Source organism: Malania oleifera, chromosome 7, assembly GCF_029873635.1.
Source record: "Malania oleifera isolate guangnan ecotype guangnan chromosome 7, ASM2987363v1, whole genome shotgun sequence".
Taxonomy (NCBI): domain Eukaryota; kingdom Viridiplantae; phylum Streptophyta; class Magnoliopsida; order Santalales; family Ximeniaceae; genus Malania; species Malania oleifera.
The window spans coordinates 89,467,042-89,480,486 of NC_080423.1; the positions used below are offsets into that span (position 1 = coordinate 89,467,042).

A 13,445-nucleotide genomic window follows, 5' to 3' on the forward strand; every position below is an offset into this window, starting at 1 on the left:
GTTAAGCAATGAAAAATGCTATTTATAGCCCTTTGACTCGGGCAAACTTGTCGACGAGATGGTGTCTTCGTTGACGAGGCTCTATAGTCTTCTTGTTGACAAAACGGTGGATTCGTTGATGAATCCTGATATCATTGGTTTCCTGAAACTTCTCGGCTTCTCCTTGTCGACAAGCCTCTGAAATTCGTCGACGAGAGATGCATGGCTTTCGTCGACGAACTCTGGCTTTGTCAACGAAGCTTGTTCAAATACCAATTTTACCCCTCTCTGATTAATTTAAACCTATTTATCACAGTTCGAGTTCTTACAATTATCAACGTCATATTTTATTTTTTCATAGAACTATAGTCTAATATGAATTGTTTGTGGGATGCATAAACACATTACATTATTTAATACAGATTATATGAAAATCATGTGCATTCATAAAATTCATTAATTATTGGTTGGATTATTGTAAACTGTTTAGTGTAAACACCCAGGTTTCGAACATATCTTTATGGAAAATGTCCTATTTACAAGGAAAATGCAACCAAAGTTTCTCAAAACTGATAAAATTTAGCTATTTAATATAGTATCATTTTTTTTTTTAACTTTGTCTGAATGTCCGATTATTTTTTTGTCAAATCATTGATACTTATAGTACGTATATGGTCAAAAATTGTATGCTAGATCTTTTTTTAATAATTCTTAATTTGCAGGGTTTGCGGCTATCACACCATCAACACAATGTCAAGCACTACAAAAGGATGTAGCTTTTGATTTTTTTTTGTTTTTGTTATCTGAAGATATGGGATTCATGTATAAAACATTTGGGATTTGTATAATGTATTTGTAATTGTATTTGATTTTGAATTAGAATTTTTAATAATTTATAAATATTTTTAATAATTATGGTTTAATTTATGCGAAAATGTAATTACAGATTTTCATAGGAATTAATGATTTAAAAAAATATTAATTTTAAATTATTAGCGACAGTTTCAATAGATATTAGTGACGGATCAAGATCGTCACTAATACTACACTATTAGTGACGAATTATGATCCTTCATTAAAGGCTAATAAGTATTAGTGACGGTTTTGATCCTTCACTAAAGCCCAACTATTAGTGACGAATTTAAAACCATCACTACTATTAGTGACAAATTATGATCATTCACTAATACTATACTATTAGTGACGGTTTTGAAACTCGTCACTAATACCCTACTATTAGTGACAAATTTGTGCTGAGCCAATATAGAATTAATAGTGACGATACTGGGGTTTTAGTAATGGTTATAATCCGTCACTAATACTATATTATTAGTGATGATTTTAAAATTCGTCACTAATAATTAGTAGTAACAGAATATATAGCAACTAATTTAAAATCATCATTAATACTTATAAATTGGTCACCAATACTATTAGTGACAGTTTTATGATTATTAGTGACAGTTTTGATCCTTCACTAATAACCTTATTTTTTGTAGTGTGTTGTTCGCATGTGGCTACTGACTGGGTTATAAATACTATTTGATTGTGAATATTGTGCAACTGTGAGTATTGTTTGATTGTGAGGAATGCAATAAATGTGTTGATGTGCATGGGTGATTTGTTATGCAATGGATGTGTGATGTTATATGGTTTATGTAAATTGCGATATAGCATTGACAGTGGTATGAGGAGGTCGTTATATCGTACCTGATATAAATCGCATATAATGTTGGCAGTGATACGAGGAGGTCGTTATATGGGCATTTATATTAAGGGGGTAAAACATTGGCAGTAGAATGAGAAGTTTGTTTTACCGATTTACTATAAACGGGGTTGTGTGTGTGGATTTGTAACCTGTGTGGTTATGGTGCCTGTGTGGGCCAAGATATATTACTGTGTGATGTTAGTCCTATGTGGACCAGTCATGTGTGGACCATGTATACTCAAAAGGTGTTAGTCCTCTGTGGACCGTGTGTTTTATATGGATGAGAGTCCTGTGTGGACCGTGTGTGAATATGGTCCCTGTGTGGGTGTGAATGAAAATTGTGTGTATTTCCTGTGTGGACTGGTTGTGATATGTGTATACATGTGGAACTCTGTGAAATGATTAGCATTGGATGCGTGTAACTTTAATTACATAAGTATTTATGGTAAAGTAAAATTCTCCACCGAGGGCTTGCTGAGAAAGGCGAGTGCTCTAGTAATTATCTGTTGGTACCAAAGCAGAGTGAAGCTACTTGTATGGGCGAGTAAGCTTCCCTATTCTTGGATACTTTACTTGAATACATAACCCAAGGGCTTACTAAGTAAGGTGAGTGCCCCAGTATTAGGATCAAAGTAGAGGGAGGCTACTTGTATGGGCGGGTAGTCTTCCCTATTCTCGGGAATTATCAGTAAAAATAATTATGAATATGTGTATGATATGAGATGTTTATGTTGCTACTAATGATGTGACTTCTCAGCTTTTATGTTATTGATTATCAGATAATTATTTTTGGTATGTATTAAACTCTCAGCCACACATTGTTATAGCTTTTTCTTCCTTACTGAGAGGTGTCTCACCCCGTCGAATTATTATTCTTTTCAGGTCCTTCAGGTGATCGAGCTTAGATAGCTTTGGGATGGGGTTTAGTTGTGAGTGGTTAAAAGAACATGTTTATATACAGATTTATGTTTAAATTTTCTTGGTTATGTAATATGGAGGATTTGGTATACTCTTTTATGGGTTTGTTTATATATGTATATAGAGCTCTGGTATTATATTTGAGGTTGTCTATTTAGTTCTACTGCGTGAATGGTATCAGAGACGTATGATTGGTCTCATAACACTATGGACCCCACTTGGCAAGTTCAGGAGTTACAACAATGACTGGGATTTCTTCTGCAAAGGTTCGATATTGTCAAGTTTGACGGATTAGGAAATTTTGGAATTTGGTAGAGGAGGGTTAATGACTAGTTGGTACAACAAGGTATAGTGAAGGCATTATACGGGAGGCAGCCAGAAGGCATGGACGACATGAGTTGGAAGGAATTGGAAGTAAAGGCCGTGGTGACTATGAGGCTTTATTTGGCCAATGATGTGATGTATCACGTCATGAATGAGGAATCGCTGACAACAATTTGGCTAAAACTAGAGAGTCGATATATGTCCAAGTCATTGACAAACAAGTTGTATCTTAAGTAAAAATTGTATGGGCTTAAGATGACAAATGGTTCTGATCCGAATCAACACATCAACGTATTCAATCAGATCATCAGCGATTTGAAGCGAGTTGATATAAAGTTTGAGGACAAAGACAAGGCGTTGATGCTGCTGAATTTCCTACCTACGTCTCCTACGTATGAAAATCTTGTTACAACTCTAACATGGGTAAAGGAAACTCTGGAGTTGGAGGATATCACAAGTGCTTTATTGGGCTTTCACCAGAGGAAGAATGCCAACAATGAGAATTTACATGGTGAAGGGCTTGTGGTGAAGGGTAATCAGGATCGTGGGAGAAGCAAGTTCCGGAGTGGACCAAGTAACAATAAGGCTCAGTCCAATTCTAGAAAGAGGAAGGACGTACGGTGTTTTAAGTGCAAGAAAAAAAAAAAAAAAAGGCACATAAAAATGGATTGTTCAGAGAGGAAAAAGAGGAATGCATAAAATAAAGAAGGTTCATCAAACTCGGCGAATATAGTGGAATATCCTTTTACCTAGCCAAATAGAAGTAGTAAATTGATCCAATAAACATAGTGCACATTAAATCATATTATATAAATCACGTGATTGGTATAATCAATTGAAATTTGGTAAAATCTTTAGTTTTTCATATCATATAATTTTTGAATATGTAAAAAATTCAAGATAAACCTTAGTGCCCAAACTACGAAACTCAATCATAAATTTATCAAACAAGAACCACCAAAAAGTCTGTTAAGTTGTTTTGTTGAACAAAAAAGAAAATTTTTCATTTGGTTGAAAAATAAAATAAACAAGATAGTGGTTGAGAACATGGATTTTTTTTTTTTTCATTTACAAGGGAACTCCTGCTCATTGACACCCCCCTCAGGGACCCCTCTGTCGGCACCAAACTTATAGGCCAACGACCTTCCCCCCTAATGTGCTTCCCTCTAAATCCGGATGTGGTCACGCCTTATACACTGTCGAGTTAGACTTTTGGCCAACCCGCCTCCTTGGACCCTTCACCCAAGACACCGCTTTGCAACATCATTGGGAGGATCAACTAAGTGCATCTACCAGGATTTGAACCCCTGATGCTCCTACTTGAATGCCTAGCAGCTTTACCATTGTGTTGTTAGCACCGGAGAAGCCCATAGGTGGGCTTGATACACAAGAGTAAACACCAACTTGACCCAAAAGTTTAAGCCTATTGGGTCTTGGGCCAACCATTTATATAATCACCCATCATCTACTCAAATTTTTCAATGTGGGACAAACTTACAAGTGAAATTTTCAATAATCGCCCCCTCACTTGTGAGTACCAACTTCTCCCCCTTGAACGGAAATCTTTTCCTTTATAGGAGTAAGCTCAATTCCTCAATAGTTGCTCAAGTGGGCCTTACCACTAGCGTCTTACGTGCCTCGAATTGCATTCCATGTGCCTCTGAACCAATCCTACCTCCCACGTCTTGACTCTATTCAAATCCATCTCAGGCCTATATGATCCTTACTGGCATCGGTCACACATTTGGACGTCCAATTGTTAGCACGTCAAGAGAATTAGCTTCATGTCTCGACTTTTACAATGTCACTCACCCACAGTTATAAATTGTTGGCTCTAATACCACTTATTAGCACAGGAGAAGCCCATGGATGGACTTGATACACATGGGTGAATACCAACTTAACCCAAAGGCTTAAGCCTATTGGTTCTTGGGCCCAACCATGTATATAAGTACCCATCATCCACTCAAATTTTCTAATATGGGACAAACTAATAAGTGGAATTCTCAACAATTTTCCCCTCATTTGTGAGTTACAACTGCTCCTCTTTGAACGAAAATCGTCTCCCTTATGGGAGTAAGCCCATTTCCCCAATAGTTGCTCAAGTGGACCTTACCACTAGTGTCTTACGTGCCTCAAATTGCATTCCACGTGCCTTTGAACCAATCCTACCTCCCACGTCTTGATCCTATTCGGATCCATCCAAAGCCTAGATGATCCTTATTGGCCTCGGTCACACACTTGATCCTCCAACTATTAGCACGTAAAGAGTATTAGTTTCATGTCTCGACTTTTACAATGTCCCTCACCTAGAGTTACGAACCGTTGATTCTGATACCACTTGTTAGCACCAAAGGAGCCCATGATTGGGCTTGATACACGTGGGTGAACACTAACTTGGGGTCAAACTAGTGTTTACCCATGTTTATCAAACCCACCCATGGGCTCTTCCAGTGCTAACACGTGCCATGCCTGTGGGGACTTGGGAACATGGATTCTTGATCTTAGATTCGTATGGATGAAAAAGGTAATACAATTTTATATTACAATTTTCCCAAATTCATATAAATCCAAATCTAAGGTTTGAATTTTACACCTTTTAACAAATGGTGACAACATGGAGTTCCTATGTAATCAAAAAATAAAAATAAAAATAAAGTATAAGAATGATTTTATGAAAAAACTTATCTTTTTATCTTAAAAGTAAGATCAAATATTTCTAAAAGAAAACAAATTCAACCAAAACTAGATAAAATTACATTCAAAAAATTTAATTTGGATCAATTAAAATTTTCTACCTTAAAAAAACTTGATTTGGTTAGAAAAGAAAATAAACTAATAGTGTGAATGCTGTAAATTATTTTCTTAAAAAAATATTATTATCTTTTAAAAGTAAGATAGAAAATCTAAAAAAATAAAAAAAACTACTTTTAAGAAATATAGATTTACATTTAAAAAATTTATTTTAAATTGGTAATAATTTGAGCCTTAAAAAATCCATTTAGTTTTTTTTAAAAATTAATATAATAATATTATAAATACTAAGTAAAGGTATATCCTAATGCAAAATGGGTAAATTTCTTCAAGGCCATCTAAAATTATTAAAGTTTGTACAATTATTAAAAATTAAAAATAAAATTATAGACAAAATTAAATATAGATAATATTTTTTTAAAATATATTTAAAAATTTAAAACTTTATCAATTGATAATTAAGTAAACAATAATAATAATTATTAAAACTGTTGACATAAAAAATCAAACCAAATTTCTGGATCCTCAGCGTGTAAAATATTAAACTTAGTTGAGAGGTGATTAAGATTTTTGGTTGGTAGTAAAGCAGTTCAAATATCTCAAAACATCCAAAGTATATCAAAATTGAAAATGGACAATGTGATATGCCTTGTTTGTTGGTTAAAAATGGAAAGAGAAAGTTAAGACTTTTAATATTTAAATTTTAAAGTACTTATGCTGAACATAAAAAATAATACACTGCTCATTAAATTTATAAATATGGTTAGATTATTTTGTCTAAGAACTTTAATGGTATAAAATTAGAGCATAAATATTTAATTGTATTAATTCAAAAAATAATTTTTAATGAAGTTTATTTTTAGAATTAATTATTTATAACTTACCAAACGAGGCTTAAAACGTGCTGTACGAAATCATCTCCTTATAGGAAAGAAGAAAAAAGCCTCACCGGTGACTTTTCTAACAACTCATCCACGCTATATCCCACCCCTATTGCATAGAACGAATCAGTGCCTCTTCCACCTCTGTTCGTGTGTTCCCCCTTCGTTGCTCTCACGCACTGATATCGATATCCAATCTTTGCAAAGGTTATTAATTTTAATTGTGTTTCCCTAAACCTGAAATGCAATCTCGTTTCTGGGTTTGTTTTTCTTTTTAATCTTTGAATATTAATCGGACTGTTCTAATTTGTTTTGTTGCATCCCCTCTTAAAATCCCTGAATTGAGGTTTTGAGATAGCATCTGATGTTTTGAGGGTATTTTGAATGTTTCCTTTTTGTACTTGGTTTCACTCTGCTTGCAATTGCTTTTATTTCTTTGCCGTACACGCCTACATATCGATCTCTTGTAAAAGACGATGCTATTTATTTATTTTTTTAGATTTTTGAATTATGGTTCTGCTTCCTTCTTTTTGTTTTTTTTTTTTTTAATTGTTTTAGCTTTTGTTTTTGTTTATTTGTTTGTCTTTTTTTTTTTTTTTTTTAAAAAAGAAAGTATTTTTGTGGGTTGGATTTGAATATCATGTAGACATTAATATTGAATTCAATCTGCAAGTAAACTCAATTTCATGAGGCATAATTGCAAACCGTCCAGTTTGCAGTATGAGGGTCTCTCCCCCAGCCATTAGCAATGGTGATTTTCTTGAGCAGATATTTGGGGTTTTGTTTTTAAATGAGCTGAGGCTGAACTACCTCAAGCTTTGGGTTGATTTGGATTGTTGAATTGGGGTATATTTATGCATTAGGAGTTAAGCATGGTGGCTGAGTGGTTTTAAACTGGTTTCTGCTGTGTCCATGATATTCTCATTTCCAGTATAGCCATGACTCATGGTGCGGCGAACTGTGTTGTTCTGTTACTATTTACCATTTTGAGATTATCATGTTGGTGACTTTATGGTTTTTTCTTTAGGTATCATGGGTGTGAGGGTTGGACTCTTATTTCTTGTTGTCTTGGGCATTAGCTGGGATTCTGAAGCTCGAAATTTGGTGGAATCTGATGGGAGCACAGTGATATATGATTTTTCAGGTAATTCTATCAACAAATTCTGTGTATTCTACATTCAATATTACAGTTTCTGCAATTTATGCCCTTTGCATGTACCTGCCCAATGCATTTGATAACAATCAGTGTAATTTTTCACACGAGATTTATTTATTTTTGCTAGGATGGGCCCATTTAGCCTAATCTGCTTGTATGATGAGAAAATGTATGTCACCATCTTCTGGTCAAATCATATATAATGTATCTGAGTATTCTTTTTATTCTTTTCTCTTATGTGAATGGTAGCCAGTTAAGAAAACTACTAATTCTCTTTTGTTGCTTCATTGCTCAGATCCCATGAGTAGTTTGGTTTCAAATATTGTAGTTGTATCAATTGTGCCAGTTCGTTATATCCCACATTTGTTGTTTAATGATGGATTTAGGCATGAGCATTAGTTTGCATATGAATTTCATGCTCTTCCTGGATCCAAATAAATGTTTAATGGGTTTTACAAGAAGCCCATCCTGGCAAAATGCATACCCTTTGTTCACTGCTTATGTTTGGCAGGCATGCAGCTTGTCTCAAGTGGTGCCAGCAGCAAGACTGCGCTATACCTTTTTTATTTTTTAAAAAGATATAAAAAAATTTGTTTTCTTATTTTCTTGTCCTTATTTATTTGAGAAACTATTAGTGATGACATTTATTTTAATTTTGCTCCATGTTGGTGTGATGCTGTCAAGTTCAGACTATTTCATATAATTCGTTTATATGAATAATGCAATTTTTTTATTAAGTTGCCAACTTTCGTATATTTAAATTGCTTCATTATTTAATTGATTTTTCTAGTTTCTACTGGGGCTCTTCCAACCCTCAGGAAACATTCCTGAAGAAATGCATTTATATATTTAGTAGTCAGTGAAAGATCCTACCATGTTCTTTTGTTGATCATTCATTAAACATATAGTTTCCCATTAAGAGCCTGGTAACATTCGTGTGCTACATGTACAGTACAAGAGAATCTTCCAATCACCACCCATCCCCCCCCAAAAAAAAACAAACACACACACACAGAAAACTTTAGTGCGAATACTGGAAATATGGAAAACTTACATCTCTAATTTAAAAAAAAAAATTACAGTGATGCAGCTAAACTATCGGCAGTCAGAAAGAGCAGTTCAAGGTTTGGAGGGGGTTCACAGGAATGAAAAAGTATGCACATTGTGTGAAGAGTTCACTGCCGAAGCACTTGATTATCTTAAAGAAAACAAGACTCAGAAGGAGATCATTGACATCCTTCATACAACCTGTTCTCAGATGCACTCCTTCAGCCAGCAGGTCCTCTCTCTCTCTCAATAACAAGTTGGAAGTTGACATTTTCATTCTACAGAGCTTAAATTGTTTATTGAGTCTCTTGTTTTAATTAGAAGCTTATAGCTTCTTTCTCTTTCCCAATCCTTATTTTTGGGGGAAGCTACCTATTCTTCACGCATGTTTGAGGTCCTCTCTGAAGATTTCAAGTTCTGCACATGGTAGTTGAGACCTTGTATGCTTCAATGACCCATCTGACTTCGGTACCTGTTTTTCATTTTTGAATCAAACAACATTTCTTGCCCCTGCCTTCCCCAACCCCCTAGGTTGTGGCTTGTGGGAGTGGGTTTGCACATAAGCAATGAAAAAGAAACTAAAAAGGTCGAGTGGATTATCTTTTGTGGCTTGTCAATGACAATGTTGAGTTTGCCTTGCTAAAAGGAGGTCTATCCACTTAGCAATTTTGTTCATTCTTTTTTCCTAATTGCCAAGTGGCTGTTGATCCATTTGTTTACTTGAATGGCTATGAGCATATTCCTTTAGCGATTGATTTATAATGAAAATGGAGCATTTACTTGAGATTGGATGGTCAATCTTCCTTCATGTACACTATTTGGATGGCTGATGGGTTGTACTCTTGTAGATTTGAGAAATCCATAGAGTGATATTGGATACAGCATAAATGAATAATGTATAGAAGGAATTTTTGCTTGTATTTTAAGTGTGCACAAATTATGTTTGTGTGAAATGGAATTCGATGAGGTGTTCCCTAAATGATGCAAGGTAATGTGTTCATGTGTTGAAGCATTTGAAATGTCATGTTCAGTTGAAACTTTATAGATATATGGTTGTGGTTGAGGACTGGAATGTGACTATATGCAACTAATGGTAGAAATAAGGAAACAGTGTAAATTGATGGCACATTAGCCCAAGAATTAGGGCAAAATGGATGAAGTGAAATGCTTCCACAGGGTCATGTAATTGCTGGATGCTAATGAAAGTGATTAGAGAATTTAACCAGGCAACCACTACAGATCAGCTACATTATAGTGAAAAAAAAAAAAGTCTAAAAATTGTGAAATGTAAACAAAATGAGATTGTGGGGATGATGAATAGTAGAGAAGTACATGAAAAGATAGAATAAGCACTTGTTTGAGAACAAGATTAGAGAAGTTTGATGTTCAACGAGATCAATGACAGTAAAAAGGAGAACTGACTTGATTTGGGTGCAGGGCTATACAAGGAGAAGTGGCTGACCAAAGAGAACTATGATTGATATTTTTCCTTAAGGCCCATTTGGAACATGGAAAACATTAGGGAAAGGAAAACAAAGTTTGGAGCAAACCACTTATTCATGTTTGATTATCATGACAAGTGAGAATGAAAATAAAATATCAAATTTATCAACAAAATTATGATTTTACACATCATTAGCATTTTATTTTTCTTAATTCTTAATCATATTAGAATATGTTTTCATTTTTAATAGTATTTAATATCGACAGAAAATATAATGAAAAATAAATTTCCTTTTTATTTTCCTTTTCTTTCTCCAAACAAAATCCTTGCTCCAAACAGACCCTAATGGAAGAAAAAGAACTGTGAAGAAAAAGAATTCATCTAGTCAATCCCAAATAGTTTGTAGCTCTATTGCTTATTTATTTATTTTGTTTGGCCTGTTGTTTCTTTGTTGCTTGAAATTTTAATATTTTATTGACTTTCATCTGCAATTTGTTTCCTGGCAGTGTGATACTTTGGTGGACTATTATGCTCCTCTCTTCTTTTCAGAGATTGCCTTGATAGAACCTGAAGATTTTTGCCAAAAAATCAATCTCTGTGAGCAAATGGCAATTATTTCTAAGGCAGTCAACAAAGATAGCTGTGAGTTTTGCCATCAGGCTGTTGCTGATGTACTACTTAAGTTGAAAGACCCTGACACACAGGTTTGTTCTTTCATCTTCAACTGATCAGGATATATAATCATAAATAATTTCATTTAATTTACTGATGCAAATTTATATCTTTATTTTGTACGCTATTGCCCTTTTATAACTACTACGTAACTTTCAAGTTACCCAAATGGCATCAAGATGACAATGCTTTCTACTTAAATAAATTTCTTTTTTGTTTATTTATCTTTTGCGGTAAAAATGACATATTACAGTTCAACTAAATGATCTTATGCCTTTAACCCTTTGGCTATTTGGAGAATGTCAAAAAAATCAGGAGGAAATAGATGACCCCAGAAATTGATCCCATGGTGGAGATTATGAGGATAGGATTTGCACCTACAAATAGATCACCTGCTCAAAAACAAAAGAAAAAAAGCAAAAAAAATCCCTTCTGCCTTCTGCCCGATAGCATTGACCTGCAGTTTCTTTGTTAGCTGTTTTACTTGTTCAACCTCCATTTTTATGAAGGTTGCTAGCATATAAAAAAAATTATATATACAAATTAGCTCATGCATTACCTGCTTTAAATATAGTGGCTGATATTGTTTAAGGTTTTAGATGTTGAAGCCGTGAGATATAATCTACCCTTGAGATTAAGAGTCTAGGAGATATTGCGAAAAGGATTACATTTCATGGCACCATACTCCCATGGAAAAATTTTAGGAAACCTTGAGAAACATGCAGAATAATAGTTGGACTTTTGAAGGAATGTTCCAAGAACCTTGTGCTCTTAAAAGGGAGTTAAAAATTCTGTCATTGGATATCCCTGTGGAGTGAGTAAACCATTAAACTTTGTGTTGATATTTTTGCTCCCGTAGAGTATTGGGAGTGAATTACGTCATTAGTTCATCACCATGTGGAGTTTTAGTAAGGTAAAAGTGCTGCCAGATTATGGGATTGTATTGATGTATTCTTCACATTTATAGTAAAAAATATGAAGAACTTTTGTTCTCTTCACTTACATTTTGTACTGCGAATGATACATTCACGATATCTTGTAGTCCCTTTTTCCCTAATGAAATTAAAAATTGTGTCACATGGCTCAGAATAGGGACTGATACTGAAATTTTTAACAATGGACAGGGATATTATGCCATGAAGTTGACCACTAACAAGATGCTAATTTTTTCCCTTCTTTTTTTTTTTTCCAGTTAGAGATAATTGAGTTGCTTTTGAAGGGATGTGATTCTGTGGAAAACTATGTGAAAAAGGTAAGTGATGAAGGTTTTATCAGTAAATTGTTGTGCGGTAGAATGCTCTCGCGTGTTTTATTATAATTTTTAAATTTCATTTTATCAGTTTGGTAATTTGATGCATCTACACTGCACTTTTATTTGAGAAATTCTATTGGTTCGGTGGGGACCATTGTGTACAGTTGCAATTATTTTTTTTTGAAAGAGACTCAAATGAATAGTTGATTTTTTTAAACAATCTGTGAATAAATATCTGTTTGGGACAGTTTCTAATTGAAAGCAACTTTGCAGTGCTACTTATTCATGGGCTAGCCTCCAATAACGTGATTGACCTATTCCATTCTTGGAACTGGAAATTGATTTTGATCCTAAAAACACCCTAGGAAGAAAGTTGGTTGGTGAAACTCTCTATAGCTGGTTTTTGATCAAATATCACTTCCCAAATGGAAAGTCATATGCATGTTTTACACTGAAATCTCTCTCTTACTCCAAATTGCTCAAACAAGCACCAAGTTGGATGTGAAGTTTCATCTATCTGACGTGATTACTGAACCTCAGTCATCTGTCTGTATGTTTGAAGGCAACTTCATAGTTACTTTTCGCATATTGGTTGTTAGTTCAGGAGGATCCTAACAAAGCTCATTGGGATATGGTTGAAAATCAGATGAGCAATTTTACCATTCAGTCCTCTTAGTATTTGCAGTTGTTAATTTGCTGATATGCATTGAATAGTGGCTTTGGACAGCCTATTAGCTCATGGAAGAAACTTTTTGGATTTGTCTTTGCCCTTTTTTTATTTGTATGACATTCTGAACTCTTTTGGCAGTGTAAGAGGCTGGTTTTTGAATATGCGCCTATGATCCTTGCCAATGCGGAGCGTTTTCTCGAAACAACAGACGTGTGCGCTGTGATTCATGCCTGTAATTTACCTACATCTAGTAGCATGTAGGCATCGTACCGGGTAGACATATCCATGCTGTCCAAATCGAACTGTGTCGGCATATGTTTAGTAGAACAATTGATATATGTATTCTTCCACACGTGCCTGTGTGTATAAATATTAAAACAAGTTGTATGTTGTAGAATATGAAAACTCGGTTGAAATGATTTGATTATGTACTTCTGTTAGTATTGTTAGTGAACCTATCTTCCCTGAATGGTGAATCCTAGTTGTCCAGTATTTTGACAGTACGACAATAGGATCACTAACAGAAAATTGCTGGAAAATATGCTTGTAAAACCATTATATCTTGAAGATTGAACTGGTGCTTTGCCTGGTGGCATTAAGTTAGGAATGGGTCTTAGGGTTCAAATCTCACCATCATCTA

The 13,445-nt window shown here is 34.5% G+C and overlaps 1 protein-coding gene across 1 annotated transcript; it reads left to right on the plus strand.

Annotated features, from left to right (window-relative positions):
* The first annotated feature begins 6,464 nt into the window (after nt 1-6,464).
* On the plus strand, nt 6,465-13,245 carry LOC131160354 (uncharacterized). The gene is made up of 6 exons (XM_058115966.1): nt 6,465-6,771; nt 7,592-7,708; nt 8,803-8,999; nt 10,718-10,915; nt 12,076-12,135; nt 12,944-13,245. Exons 2-6 carry the CDS (start codon nt 7,597-7,599, stop codon nt 13,064-13,066), a joined length of 690 nt encoding a protein of 229 aa, XP_057971949.1. The 5' UTR covers nt 6,465-6,771; nt 7,592-7,596; the 3' UTR covers nt 13,067-13,245.
* The last annotated feature ends 200 nt before the right edge of the window (nt 13,246-13,445 follow it).

What these genes read in the sequence shown, in the direction of transcription:
- LOC131160354 (XM_058115966.1), top strand. Translation starts at nt 7,597, where the DNA reads ATGGGTGTGAGGGTTGGACTCTTATTTCTTGTTGTCTTGGGCATTAGC. An exon ending in TGAAAGACCCTGACACACAG is followed by an intron (nt 10,916 to 12,075) that starts GTTTGTTCTTTC and finishes TTTTTTTTCCAG; the next exon opens with TTAGAGATAATTGAGTTGCT. An exon ending in TGGAAAACTATGTGAAAAAG is followed by an intron (nt 12,136 to 12,943) that starts GTAAGTGATGAA and finishes CTCTTTTGGCAG; the next exon opens with TGTAAGAGGCTGGTTTTTGA.